The 13,874-nt window shown below is 40.8% G+C and overlaps 1 protein-coding gene across 5 annotated transcripts in view; it reads left to right on the forward strand.

Moving 5' to 3' along the window:
- Positions 1–13,874, forward strand: part of SPECC1 (sperm antigen with calponin homology and coiled-coil domains 1) — a 274,574-nt gene that overhangs the window by 244,436 nt on the left and 16,264 nt on the right. For all 5 annotated transcript variants that reach the window (XM_079131656.1, XM_079131658.1, XM_079131657.1 and 2 more), the window contains one exon: positions 7,525–7,641. In XM_079131656.1, coding sequence (XP_078987782.1) covers positions 7,525–7,641 — 117 coding nt within the window. The remainder of the gene's footprint in view (positions 1–7,524; positions 7,642–13,874) is intronic.

A 13,874-nucleotide genomic window follows, 5' to 3' on the forward strand; every position in this document is an offset into this window, starting at 1 on the left:
CTACTTGATAGACCATTAGGATATTTCTAATTCCCCTTTCTGAACAATGATGCTGCAGTAAACATTCATGTAGTTATGTTTTGATTCTCATTTCTGGAACAGATCTCCCCAGTGCGATACTACTGAGTGAAATAATTTCATTTTTTAAAAAATACTTCGTTTTCTTCCTGAAATCCTATATACCATTTTATTTTTCCATCACCCAACATAAGATCCATTTCCCCATATCTTCATTAACTCTATGAATTAGCAGTCTTTTTAATTTTTAATGAATGAAAATGTTACTTCACTATTTTTATTTTCTGGTGAGACTGGAAATCTCTTTATAAGTTTAAGACTGTATTTCCTCTTTTATGCATCACTGGTTCATTCTTATGACCATTTTTATTTGAGTTCTCTCTTCCTTATTGGTTATAGAAATATATTACAAATATTCATCATTTATATTCACTCATTCTCTCTGTATACATATATATATATAGTTTTTCATTTTGTCATGTAGAAACTTCATTGTACAGAGAGATTTCTCAGCCCATTCTTTTATACTTTTTGAATTTTATGCTGTAGACAACTTTGTTTCCCTGAGATTATAAAACTATTCTTCCACATTTCCTTCTAATAATGTTATAATTTTGATTTTTAAATGCATCAATCTAGAACTTACCTCTGGAGAACAAGCACAGGAATAATCCTCATGGGTAGGGAGACCCAAGGTGATGCCCTGGTCTCCAGCCCTCCACTTGGACACAGTCTCTACATTGCAGTACAGAGAGCTGGCACATGAACAGAACCCAGTGGGCTGAGAAGGCAGCAACCAAAAAAGACAGCTTGAACAGTTCATTCTATGGGATAGAATGCTCTGTGGAGAGGAGGCCTCAAAAACCTATGTACAGGGGCTGGGGAGATAGCTCAGTCGGTAGAGTGCTTGCCTTGTAAGCACAAGTCCCTGGGTTCGATCCGCAGCACCCCCAAAAAAAAAAAAAAAACCTATGTACAGGTCCCTACAAGTCCTTGTAGAAGACCATGCTGTTCATATGCAGAGCAGGGTCACTTGAGGTTGACCAGATGACCTGGCCTAAGGCTGAAACAGATACCAGAATTATATGGTACATACACCTGCCTAAGACAAGGAATGAGTGCTGAATGTAAGTACAGATAAGGAACTGTAGGCTGTATTTGTTGCAATTTCACATGAACCCACTGATTAGTGTAAATTTGGGCCTCCCTGGGCTTTTATACATGCTGAACCTTAGTGAGGAATGATCATCTTTTATCCTCTGTGATCTACAAATTGTTATATTAAAAAACAAAAAAACAAACAAAACAACTGTCACCTATCAAGAAAAGCCCTGAGAAATCCTGAGAGTAAGGATATTTAGATCACCATTAGCCTGAGAGAGCTAATTCTTGCAGGAATGAACATACTACATTTTCTCATCCATTTCCTGCCTTTTTCTCAGAATCTTTGCTTTTAGGCTTTTAAATTGTTTTTAAACTTTGGCACTTAGTACACACAGAGTTGTTCCATTCATAGAAATACAACAGAGGAAATCAGATCCTCAGAGAAGATGGAGTGGTGGGAATAAGGTCACACAACTGCCAAATCCAGCTGTGTGTCCTCAGTAGAATTGAGCACAGAATTCATTTCAGTGTGTGCTCTGTAGCTTCTTTTCCCTATGAGTAATGTTTTCACTAAATATTGGTGTTTCAGGACAACAGAAGACAAATGAGATGAATTTCTAGAAGCAAATGCTCTAGGTTGTTGGGGCTTGCTTTGCTTCTGTCCCATGCCTTAAGAGTACCACCTCTGCTTTCATCCTTCTGAAACTGTGATCACAGTCTAAACCCACTCTGGAGGCAGTCATGGATATTCATTAACATTAGAGGTTTAACTTCTCATCTGTGATTCAGTGTATTCATTTTTCTCAAATGATTTTGCAGCACCAAACGGGACAAAATTCTGTATCTTACAACATTTTCTTCTGAGTGCTCCTAGAAATGAAACTGTCAAATATGCTTATAATGTTACCTCTTTTACACCTGAGACTTCTACAGTCGAAAAGACCAGGCCAAGCTGGGTGCAGTGGTGACTCAGGAGGCTGAGACAAGAGGATTGCAGTTAGAGACCAGTTGGTCAACTTAGTGAGATCCTGCCTCAAAATAAAAATATATCAGTAAAAAGAACTAGGGGTATAACTCAGTGGCAAAGCACCTCTGGGTTCAACCTCTACCCCCCACCAAACATTGCATACAAAATGGGGTAGCCCCATGAAGCCAGGGTCTTCAAAGACAGCTCCTTCTTTATCCTGCTTAGTGAGACCCACCCACTCCCATTCTTAGCCTGTTTGTCCTTCCCTCAGTTCTGCTGGTAGGAGTCCCGCATACCACACAGCTTGCAGTAGTCTCTAGAAGGTCCACAAGGGAACAGTAAGGTAAGTGGTGTGGCTCTTTCAGAGTAAAGTAAGGGGAAAGCATATATCAACTCATCTATTTTCTGTGAATCATCTTACATCTATGTTAAAAAAAAAAAAAATGATCAAGTTGTGCCATACCACGTCAGTTCCTCATTCACGACTCCTCATTCACAAAAATTACATTATGACTCCCAGAAGTACGCCTCCGTGTTTGGTAGTAAAACCACTTTTGTAATAATTGCAACAAAAGCAACCACCCAAGAAGTGTATAGTGCTTGCAGGTTGACAGTCATCCTTTCATCTGAGATAAGAATGTGTACACGCATTTTGAGTTGTTCAGTGAGCCATGTCAAATGTGGAATTGTTGACACTCTTAGCACTCAAATGCAATTTGAGACCATTTCAAGTGGCATTCAGGGAATAAGAATTGAGGTTGTTCCACTCTGCAATAAAAAGGGTACAGTTTTTATTTGATGGTGTAATATTCTTAGAATAAATCTAATAGTACAAATCATTGTACTATCTCTGCCAATATCAGAACAGTAAAAAGTCTTAAACATAGAGAATACAGTTTACACATAAGAGAAACATTTCCTGACCCAGATGTGGGATTTGATTACCTAAATTTGGAATTCCCATAATAATTTCTTGTGCAATTTCTATGCAGTCATTTTTATTGCTGAAGTGTGTCTTGCATTAAAATGTGTCTCATCTCTTTTCTTTTTTCCTTTTGGTGATTCTCTGGGTATGGAACCCAGGACTTTGCACATGATAGGCAAATGCTTTACTACTGAGCCACACAGCCCTGGGTTTGATCCCCATCACACAATAAATAAATGAGTAAATTAAATAGATAAAACATGTCTCAACTTGCCAGAGACCTGCATACTGTAATCTGTTTTGAAGCATCCTGTATCTCTGAGCTGTCCTGAGGTGGCAGGTGATTTTATTTGATCTTTCAATCATGCGTTTGATTTCATGAGATTTTAGTCTCAACCTATTATCCATTTATAGTGATGTATCAAGAACTATTTGAAAGTAGGATTCTATTAATTAATATACCAGACACTTTCTTGATTTTGTGAGATGGATGGCTTTATCACATCTTTGGATCCATTTGGCCTCTCAAAATGCTTCTGAAGATTGTGCTGATGAAGGGAAATGGTATTTCATATTGTTGTCTTTTGAAAGAGAAAATTATAACAATTAGTTATAAATCTAATTGACTTTTATTCTCAGTTCATTGATTAAGGCAGCATTCATGCTATAAAATAGAGTCAGCATTTCTATTGGCAAAATGGTGGGTTTTGTAAGGTGGAAACAAGAAAACAGCAATATAAACAGAAAACATGTTAACATCATGTTGCTTCAACTTACTTTTTTATAAAGAGGAAAGCAGAGGGTGAGTTCCTTTATTATGCTGATTCAGGTAGACTGAAATCTCCTATTTACAAGAAAAACTGCTGTGTCTTAGAATCTGTCTCCTTCCAGTTTGATGATGGATATTTAGCATGAGTGACTCCATTTTGGTTTGTCTGATCCACTGTGGCTTAGTGCTGTGTCTAAATCAATGGCCCCCATAATTTTTGTTTAACAGTATCATAATTGACACAAGATACATGTATATTAAATGTTCTTATGTTTTAGAAAGAGAAAGATTTAGCAGCTGGGCACAGTGGCACACACATAGTGTCCCAGCAGCTCTAGAAGCTGAGGCAGGAGGATCACAAGTTCAAAACCAGCCTCAGCAATTCAGTGAGGCCCTAAGCAACTCAGAGAGACCCTCTCTAAATAAAATACACAAAAGAACTTGGATGTGGCTCAGTGGTTAAGTGTCCCTGGGTTCAATTCCTAGTATCCACCCCTGCCAAAAAAAAAAGAAAAAGATTTAGCAAATTTAAAAAGTTTTATATATAATAAATTGGAGGAAGAAGGGAGAATCTGGCCCATTTGGGACATATAATTTCCTCAGCATGGTAACATTCACTAGTGCTAGGAGAGTGATGCTTTTCACCCCAGAGCCTGTTCCTGGTGATCATTAGCCTGGTGACAGAAAATGTGGTTCTAGTTTACTAACTCACAAGAGTAAAGGAATCAAAGTTACACCGTTGACTCCCTCTAGAATCTGCTTTCTTTCACCTCAGCGTTTCTGTTTATTCTTGTCCTAGGTGTGAACCTAGGAAGTTGCAGGGTCTGCTTCCAGCATTGAAAATAATGTTGAATTCTGTCTCAGGTGGTCCTACCTCAACCCCTATCTCCCTCCCAACACACACACACTTCTTCCTTCCCTGGGTAACAGTGTCCCACAGCAAATAATATATGTGCTTTGTAGTCCCATGGAACTGGCCTTTGATCTTGATTCTGGCACTAGTATTTTTTTTTTTTTAATTTTTTTAGTTATAGATGGACACTGTGCCTTTATTTTATTTATTTATTTTTATATGGTGCTGAGAATCAAACCCAGTGCCTTACACATGCTAGACAAGCTCTCTACCACTGAGCTACAACCCCAGCCCACTAGTATTTCTTTTTGTTGCAGTTTTCTTGTCTATAAAACGGGCATAACCCTACTTACCATGTATGGCAGTTTTGAGAATTAAACAAAGTACAAAATGGCAGGCACATTGTAGGCATTTGACAATGTCACAACTCTTACCACCCCCAGCACTTTTGGAACCTGAGACTTAAAGGACTTTTATCTTGATCACTGAGCATTCAACTTCCTGTTTAAAATGTGGCTTCTGTTGGAAATAAGATGGTATATGTCTGTGTTGCCTTACAGAAGGAACACTTGCAGGCCTGCTGTAGTGCTTGCTTCTGTTTACAAAGATGCTGCAGGGGCCATGGTAAACAATAGACTTAAGCAAGTAGCCTTTGGAAATACATCCTGACTTTCCCTCCTCCAGGCCACAGGCATATGACAGATGGGTTAGAGATGGGGTCTCAGGCGACCCATGCATGGCAAAGAAAGAAAGGAGAAGAACTTGATTTTGGTATGAGCCCTTCCCAAAGATAGGCCTTGTCCTTCCTCCTAAGTTCCCCTTTCCAGGGTGATGTGTAGTTTGAATGCTTGAATCTGAATGGGTTGAATAAGTCATTCCCAACCCCCAGCCCATTTTTTTTTTCCTCTGCTCTTTAAACATACAAACCTCTTCTGAAAGCATAAAGCCAAAGCATTTTTTATCTCTAAGTCAGTATCCAGGTCTTCCCAGGTAGCTGCTGAACCCAAAGAGGTTTTGAAGCCAGAGTATTCTAGTGATCAGCTTTCCCAGTGGTCCCAGCCATGACACAGTCAACCTGAAAACCGAGACAGGGGCCTCTTACAACAATGGCACTCTCAGACTTTTATGTAACACTGATGCTTAGCAACTGTTACAGGTTGGTTGTGCTTGAGTCATGAAAACCAGAATGGAGAGGCATTATTATGGTGGTATGTTGCTTTCAACCAGATATCCTTCCCTGGGTGAATGTAATTGCAAAGTAGACTCATTGCTGACAGCCTGTGCTTTGGGACAAAGGGTCTAGGGCCCAGTGGGATCATCTTGGACTCGGATAGAGGCAAGAGGAAGGGAGTGTGGGTTCTTGGTGTCTCTGCCCTTCAGTGAGGCACATGTTTGACATGTCACACCACCTCTTTTGTCCTCAATTTCATTACCCACCAAGTGAGGCATTTGACCAGCCTTGTGGCTAAGGGCCAGGCTAACTGAAACTAACACTGGAAAAAATCTAGATAAAAAGCCCAAATGAGATCATAGACTATTTGCTTCCAAGGAAACTTCACAGGAAACATTATACTCTATTTTATTACACATTTCTTCTCTACACACTTTGAGAAGAATTCCATATGAAGTCTCCCTTCCCTGTTCTAACTTAACTTCTTGCCATGTTCTACTTCTCTCTTCCTGTCCTTTAAGCTGCCAGTTGCCTCTGATAGAAACACTAAAAAACCCCACCAGGGCACTCAGAGAGCTGACTGGTTGTAGTCTTTCAATTTGACCCTTTGGGCAGAGGGAAGGAGGGACTATCAACATCCACTCCATTAAAAGGAGCCAGCGACCATCACCCCTCTTCAAAATCTTTGCCAGCTTTCATGACTTCCCTTTTTCCTAGGACAGGGTGCTCTGAGGAGGAGCAGGAAGGCTCCCTGCCTCCTCCAAGCCCCAGCAACTATGCAGAGATTGCAAGGAGTCCTGCACTTGCCCAATTCCTTTTATCACCTCCAGGCTACTCGGAACACAGATGTAAAACCCAAGTCTCAAGCGGGCCCCACTTCTGCAATCCCTTGCAGGCTCCTCTTTCAGGCTATTTCAATACATTTGAGTAGCCACTGCATAGAACCACCTAAGCATGAAAGCATTCATGGGCTCTAGAACCTGACATCACATCTGGGATAAGCTTTGTGAATCCAGGAAAGGAAACCCTGTAAGGATAAGCAGGGCAGGTCTGAAGATCTGCAAGGTGGAAGTACCCTGGAGTTGTAACCCTAGGGAACCTGCTTGGGAGGCTCTTTATAGTTGGATTTTAGCTTATTTTTAACGTGTGCCAAGCAGGCACCAGGAGCCCTCCCTGTCTGTGCTGAAGGAGGAGCCCCTTTTCCCCTTTTGGTTCCTGCTGTTTGGTATGCTCCCAGTGGGACTTTTGAGCCTGAAGGGTTCTCTCCCCATTGAGGAGGCTCTCCAGATAAGGAAGCAGGACAAGCTGCCAGACCAGTCATGCTGGGCTTTATGATGTTTTTGTTTGATCTTGGTTTGCTTATTGTTGATTGGGTTATGCATGATGTTAATGATGAGTCTCCCTTGGCCAAATAAGTCTGGGAAATACTGAGATACACAAAGCTAATCAGTGGGATGACTGCTGCAGGGGGCAACCAGAATTTCCTACTATTTTGAATATTGATGCCTTCTTTTCTTGCTGTCCTATGAAAGAATTGGGACCATACCAAGCCTTTCCAGGTGCCAAAATCAAATGTACTCTCAGCAATTTGGAATAGTTTATTCCTATGTTGTCTTACCAAAATCCCAAAGTTAGATTCCTATCTGAACAGTCTCCCTTGTTTTCTTTGACATTGCAGAGTTTGGGAATTTAATACTGTTTTTTTCCCCTGCTGCAGAACATTGACATCACCAATTTCAGCAGCAGCTGGAGTGATGGCCTCGCCTTCTGTGCTCTGCTCCACACCTACTTGCCTGCCCACATCCCATACCATGAGCTGAACAGTCAAGAGAAAGTAAGTCACTGCTCAGTCATCCTGTTTTCCTCTAGAACTACAAGGAGTGTTCCTAATTATGTTGATATTTTCCATTTGGAGCGGTATTTCTAGATTTGGAATAGATATTAGGATATTGATACCAGACATAAATAACTACTGAATGTATAAGTACACTATGATGTCTAATACTTGCAGATACTTCTCAGCTTCCCTTCTCAATACTTACCCCCTTGTTACCTAAAAAAACACAGTTGAGGTCAGTTTACTACAGCTACTGAGAAATTCTTTTCACATATTGTCCAGATAAAACCCAGTAGAATTTCACCTTCATGGTTTTAAGGTGTTAAGCAGCATTTTTCAAAGTCTATTCCAGGGGTAGCAGTTTAAGCTCAGTGGCAAAACACCCTATTTCACTGCTCAATTGCCACAGATTTTATGCCCTTTTTTTTTTTTTTTTTTCAAAAAAGGAAGTATAGCCATTATGCGAAGCTTTTTTTTAAAAATTGTGCCAGTGTTACTTTAAATTAATTTATTATGCCAGGCATGGTGTTGCACACCTATAATCCCAGCAACTCAGGTGGCTGAGGCAGGAGGATCACAAGTTCAAAGCCAGCCTCAACAATATAGCAAGGCCTCAGCAACTCTGCAAGACCCTGTCTCTAAATAAAATATTTAAAAAGGGCTGGAGATGTGGCTCAGTGGTTAAACATCCCTGGGTTCAATCCCTGATACCAAAAAAAAAAAAAAAAAAAAATTATTATTAAACTGTCTTTGATACAAGATTAGGATGCACAAGTTTTGAGCCCCAATATTGCAAAAACAAAAGCAAACACCAAAAAGGAAATGGTATATTATGTCACATTTTTAGAGATTTCCATGTGATTTTGTTTAACCCAACATATATCAGACCCACAGAACCTTCTGTTTTGTTCTCTTTTAATTCTGCTATAATTACCCATAACAAGGATTAGCAGACGTGTCTGTTAGGGGTCAAATAGCTTTGTGAGTTAGTTAGTGTGTTAGTCAGTTTTTGGTCACTGCAACAAAATGCCTGAGAAAAACAACTTAAAGGAGGAAGGATTTATTTTGACTCACAGTTTCAGAGGTTTCAGCCCCTGGTGTGCTGGCTCCATTGTTTTGGGCCTAAAGTGAGGTAGAATATCACAATAAAAGGTCATAATGTAGGAAAGTTGCTCAGCATAGAGAGATAGAGAGAGGGGCCAGAAACAAAATATACCCTTCTAGAGCATGCACCCAGTGACATACTATTTCCTCCAACTAGGCTTCACCTCCTAAAGTTTCCACCACTTCCCAATAATGCCATCAGCAATGAACATATCAGCAGATTAATCCATTGATGAGAGCAGAGCCCGTATGATCCAGTAACTTCCCACCTTTGAACTTTGCTCCATTTGCTCCATTGGTTACCAAGCCTTCAACACATGAGCCTCTGGGCAACATTTCACATTCAAACCGTAATGGTCTCTATCAAAACTATGCAACATTACCATTAAGCTAAAGTGACCATTGACAATATGTAAATGAGTGGCCATGGCTGTTAGATTTGGCTCATAAGCAGTAGTTTGTGAATCTCTGACCTAGTACAGCCTACAAAATCATATTCCACAGAGTGTGCTTTAGAAAACACTGTGCTCTGGGTCCTGCACTCACTCCCTCAAAAAGGATTTCCTTCCCAGCAGCTCAGGAGGCTGAGATAGGAGGATCGTGAGTTCAAAGCCAGCCTCAGATCTCACTCAAATCTCAGTGAGACCCTATCTCTAAATAAAAATACAAAATAGGGCTGGGGATGTGACTCAGTGGTCGAGTTCAATCCCCAGTACCAAAAAAACAGTGTTTCTTGTCAAGCATAGTGCACAGTAAACAACACACACTTGTTCTGTTCCTTCATAAGATAAACAGATGATAAACACAGAAGTAAACTTATAATAAATAAAATTATAAATAATTAAAAGTTGTGAAAAAGCCAAGGGGAAAACACAACACTGTGAGAGTGGTTAGTGGGGATCTTCTCTGAGCAACATCCCCACTCAGACTGAGACAGTCTTTCTGAGGAGTTGGTATTGAAGCTGACGCCTGAAGAACAAATGTGAAGGAGACAGCCATACAAAGCACTAGGGGAGCTTTCCAGGGCACAGAACAACTGAAAAGGGAATGCTTGGGTGCTGCTAAGACTTGAAAGAAAGCACTGACTGAATTCCAGTGGGTAAAGAAGAGTGTTTGTGGCGATGTTGGTGATCAAGCAGAGGTGGCCAAACCCCATAGAGCTTCTGCAGATGACTCTGATGAGAAATTTGTTCTTTACTCTGTACACAGTGGGAAGCCACTGAAGGATTCCAAACAGCGGAAAGATGATTTGTGTTTATAAAAGAGGTCTCTGACTTTCATGTGAAATATTGCATTGGAAGAACAAGAATGAAAAAGGAGCGAGGGGGCTATTTCAGGAGTCAACCAGAGAATTCAGTTTCCTTGACTTTACCCATTAACTGAAATGACATTGGTAGTGCAGATGGAAAGGTCTAGAAAGACTTAAAATATGTCTTAGATACAGAATCACCTGGATTTAACCACAGGTTGGTTGTAGGGAGGAGAAGAGGAAGGAGTCAAAGATAACTCCTAGATGTCCAGTTTGACAAAACCATTTTTTGAGGTTGGGAATGCATAGAGAGGTTTTAATCCACATCAAGATTCAAATGACATTCATAGTCAAGTTGACATAAAATTAACCATCACAGAGCATATTAAAATTTTAAAGCACTTTTATGTGGGTGTTTTATTTATAATCCATAAAGCAGGATGGACAATTATTTAACATGTTGGAGGAAAAAAGTTTTTGTTTCTAATCCTGTTAAGTCTGAGATGTCAGAAATATGTAGGTACATAGTGACAGGAAAGGAACTGGATAGCAAGTCTGGAGTTCAGATGGGAAGTCAGATCTGGAAATAAAGATCTGGGAGTCACCAGTAAAGATCAGTGCTGTGTAGTGATACAATATCTGCACTGTCCAATATGGCAGCCACCAACCACATGGGCTGTAGAGCACATGAACTATGACTAACATGACTAGTTAATTTCAATTTAAATAGCCACATGTCACAAGTGGCTACTGTATTGGACAAGGTACATATTTAACTCAGAGTTTGGGAAACTGAAAGTCAAAGACTGGGTGTCCCATCTGTTCAGCCTTTGAGAAGGCCCTCACGGCAGATCACATCACAATGGTGGGAGCATGTGCAGAAGAGATCAGTGAGTGAGACAAGAAGCCAAAGATGCTGGGCTTACTCTTTTTATAACAACTTGCTCTTGTAGGAACTAATTATGTTCCCATAGAACTACTTTAGTTTCTTATGAGGGGAAGGCATGCAGTGATTTAATTGTCTCCCACTACCCGCCATGTCCTAAAGGTTCCACCACCTCAACACCACACTGGGAGCCAACCATCCAGCACATGAACATTTGGAGGGCACATTCAAGCCACATCAAATGGATAACCATAGCAGAAGTGTAAAGAGATGAGTGTTTGTGCTGTAGGTTGAGGAAGATGACCCAACAGAGGGAAGTTGGAGGTAGCAGCCAGACAGTAGGACAGGAGCTGGAACCAAAAGGTGGCACAGAGGCCAAGGATGCATCACAGCATCTGACACAGCCTCACAAGCAAAGCCTGCATCTGACCATGACCTAGCTGTCCATTCCCTCCCCACCCTTTTCATTTTTCAGTTCTTGCCTTTCCAGTGATATTACAAAACCAGTCAAGGAAATAGTGAGCATAAAACAATTGGAAGTGATTAGAAGACCTTCCTAAAACTGTTAAGGAGTGTAAACTTAAGCACTTGTACACCCCTAACAAGCCTGTGTCTTCTGAAAGTGATATGTGTCTGCAGTCAACAGACCAGACTTCTGTGTCTTTGAATCAAATTCAGGTCTGTTCGGAAATAATGGGCATGCAAGTATTTGCTTTCACACTTCAAGTCATGAATGTTGCTTCCTGATGAACAAAACTTCCTTGTTGTATTCTGGATCCCTGAGATCCCACACCAGGACTGGAACTCTATGCCCAGTGGCCTCTTGTAGCATGGAGACATGCAGCAGGACAGTAGACATCTGTGTCCTTCCTTCCGTTGCTCTTATAGGACAGAGGTCCTATTTCTACACATTGGATTATATCCCTTTTTTCAGATCTATCCTACTGTCCTCAGGGAACACTCACAGATGAAAGACCACAGGTCTGTGATGTGGTTTAGGAGTCAACTCCAGAGACCTGATATATTTTAATATCTATTTGGCTTTACAGCCTCTCCATCAACTTGAGTTGGATTTGTGTCCTACCACCCAGGTCTTCGTTTGTTAGTTACTATCTGTCCACCACTCCCTGAAGGAACATCTAGCTTCCTATTTTCTAAACACCCCCATCCTGGCTGCCCTCTGAATAGTGACAGTGGCTGCAGCAGCCACATTTTGTGACTACTTGAGGTGTGGCAAGCATGCCCTGTTGATGAGAGAAACCAGATTCATAACATTTATAGAAAAGCATTTTCAGAGTGTGTGAACTTAAGCAAAACAGTAACAGCATAAAGCTGCACACATATGTGAAACCCAATGTGGAGGGAACCTTACCAGGGGAGAGAGGGTATACACAGAGGTTTTCCCAAAATGGGTATTACAGGGTGAGGACCTTCCAAGAAACTGAAGGTCCTCTTTCAAGTCTACCCGCCCCCCACCATCAAATCAAAGATTTTAGAAATGTTGCTCGGAATAACAGACTATTAGAAGGAATAGAAAAGAGGAAAGGAGCTACTCAAGGAGAAGAGTGGGTCCTTTCAGGAGAGTGACAGCATTTCTCTACTGCACTCGTTTTATTGGGGATCCCAGGAAAGTTTCTAGTTTCACTCAGGTCCGCCTCTTGACTTTTGACTGACAGCAGAATGACTTAGACTTTCAAGTCCCCCACCCCATGACAAGTGTAGGTTACTTTGGCCCATGCTGACAAGTTCTAATCAGAACCTCCTCTTACATATTTTATGGTTGGGGAAATTAACTTTATCTCCCTAAGTTCTGGGGTCTGGTCTGTATAAGGATCACAAAAATCCCCTCTTCTGAGTAACTTGTGTTCTTATCAGCATTATTTTGGGCCTGCATATCTCCTGCAGATAACAGGCAGCTTGCTGAGGAATGTAACATATCTTGTGGACTTAAGCAAGGCAGGGCTGCAGGTAAATCGCCTTTTAAAAGTGAAAGCAGCTGGGGATATAGCTCAGTTGGTAGAGTGCTTGCTTGTCAAGCACAAGGCCCTGGGTTCTAATCCCCAGCACTGGTGGGGTGGAAAAAAAGGTGAAAGCATGTGGGGGCCAACACAGTGGTCCCAGTTTATAGGATTATTCCCTCAGCCTCATGTTCCCATCACTCGTGTCTCTCTGTCCCCTATCAGGGGCATATTTGAAGTAGGCTTCTGTGGAAACAAATTGACTTGAATGAAACACATCCTTTAACTATCATTAGGATGACTGAACATCATCCAGCCCCTAGCCTGCAGCCTTGTTCTGTAAGCCTCAGTGTTGGGATTTTGTTCTTTTAGTGGATCTTTCAGTGTACACAGACATCAAAAAGAGCACCAAGAAAGGCCTATAATATCTGAGAAAGTCTATTAAAATTATAATCTATAGATCATATTATATTGGGACTGGAGGTGTAGCTCAGTAGTAGTGTGTGTGCTTAGCCCTAGGTTCCATCCCCAGAACCAAAATAAAAAAGTAAATGAGTAAATAATTTTAAAAAATGAAATTGTAGGGCTGGGATCATGGCTCAGTGGTAGAGCACTTGCCTCGCACGTGTGGGGCACCGGTTTGATCCTCAGCACCACATAAAATGAAAAAATAAAATAAAGGTATTGTGTCCATCTACAACTAAAAAAAAGTTTAAAAAAAGAATGAAATTGTATGATATAGCTGTTGATTAGCCCAGAAGTTTCTGAAGCCATGAGCTGCTCCCATGTGGATGAAAGTGATTAAAGCAAGTAAGCTTGACATCAGTTTTAAATAGGGAATTTCTGATAAAGCTAACAAAGATGTCTTCTGTAACATTAAAAGGATATGCAGTCACAGGGCAAGAGTTATAGTCAGGTGATTGAGTGGAGTATGCATATTTTAATATCTGAAATGAAATATGAACGTGAGAGGAGAATTTCTGGAATTGGCATCATTTCTCCCTTCAGTTTCAGAAGCACTCCAACAGCTCAA

The sequence above is a fragment of the Sciurus vulgaris genome (genome assembly GCF_902686455.1).
Source record: "Sciurus vulgaris genome assembly, chromosome: 3".
In the NCBI taxonomy this organism is placed as follows: Eukaryota; Metazoa; Chordata; class Mammalia; order Rodentia; family Sciuridae; genus Sciurus; species Sciurus vulgaris.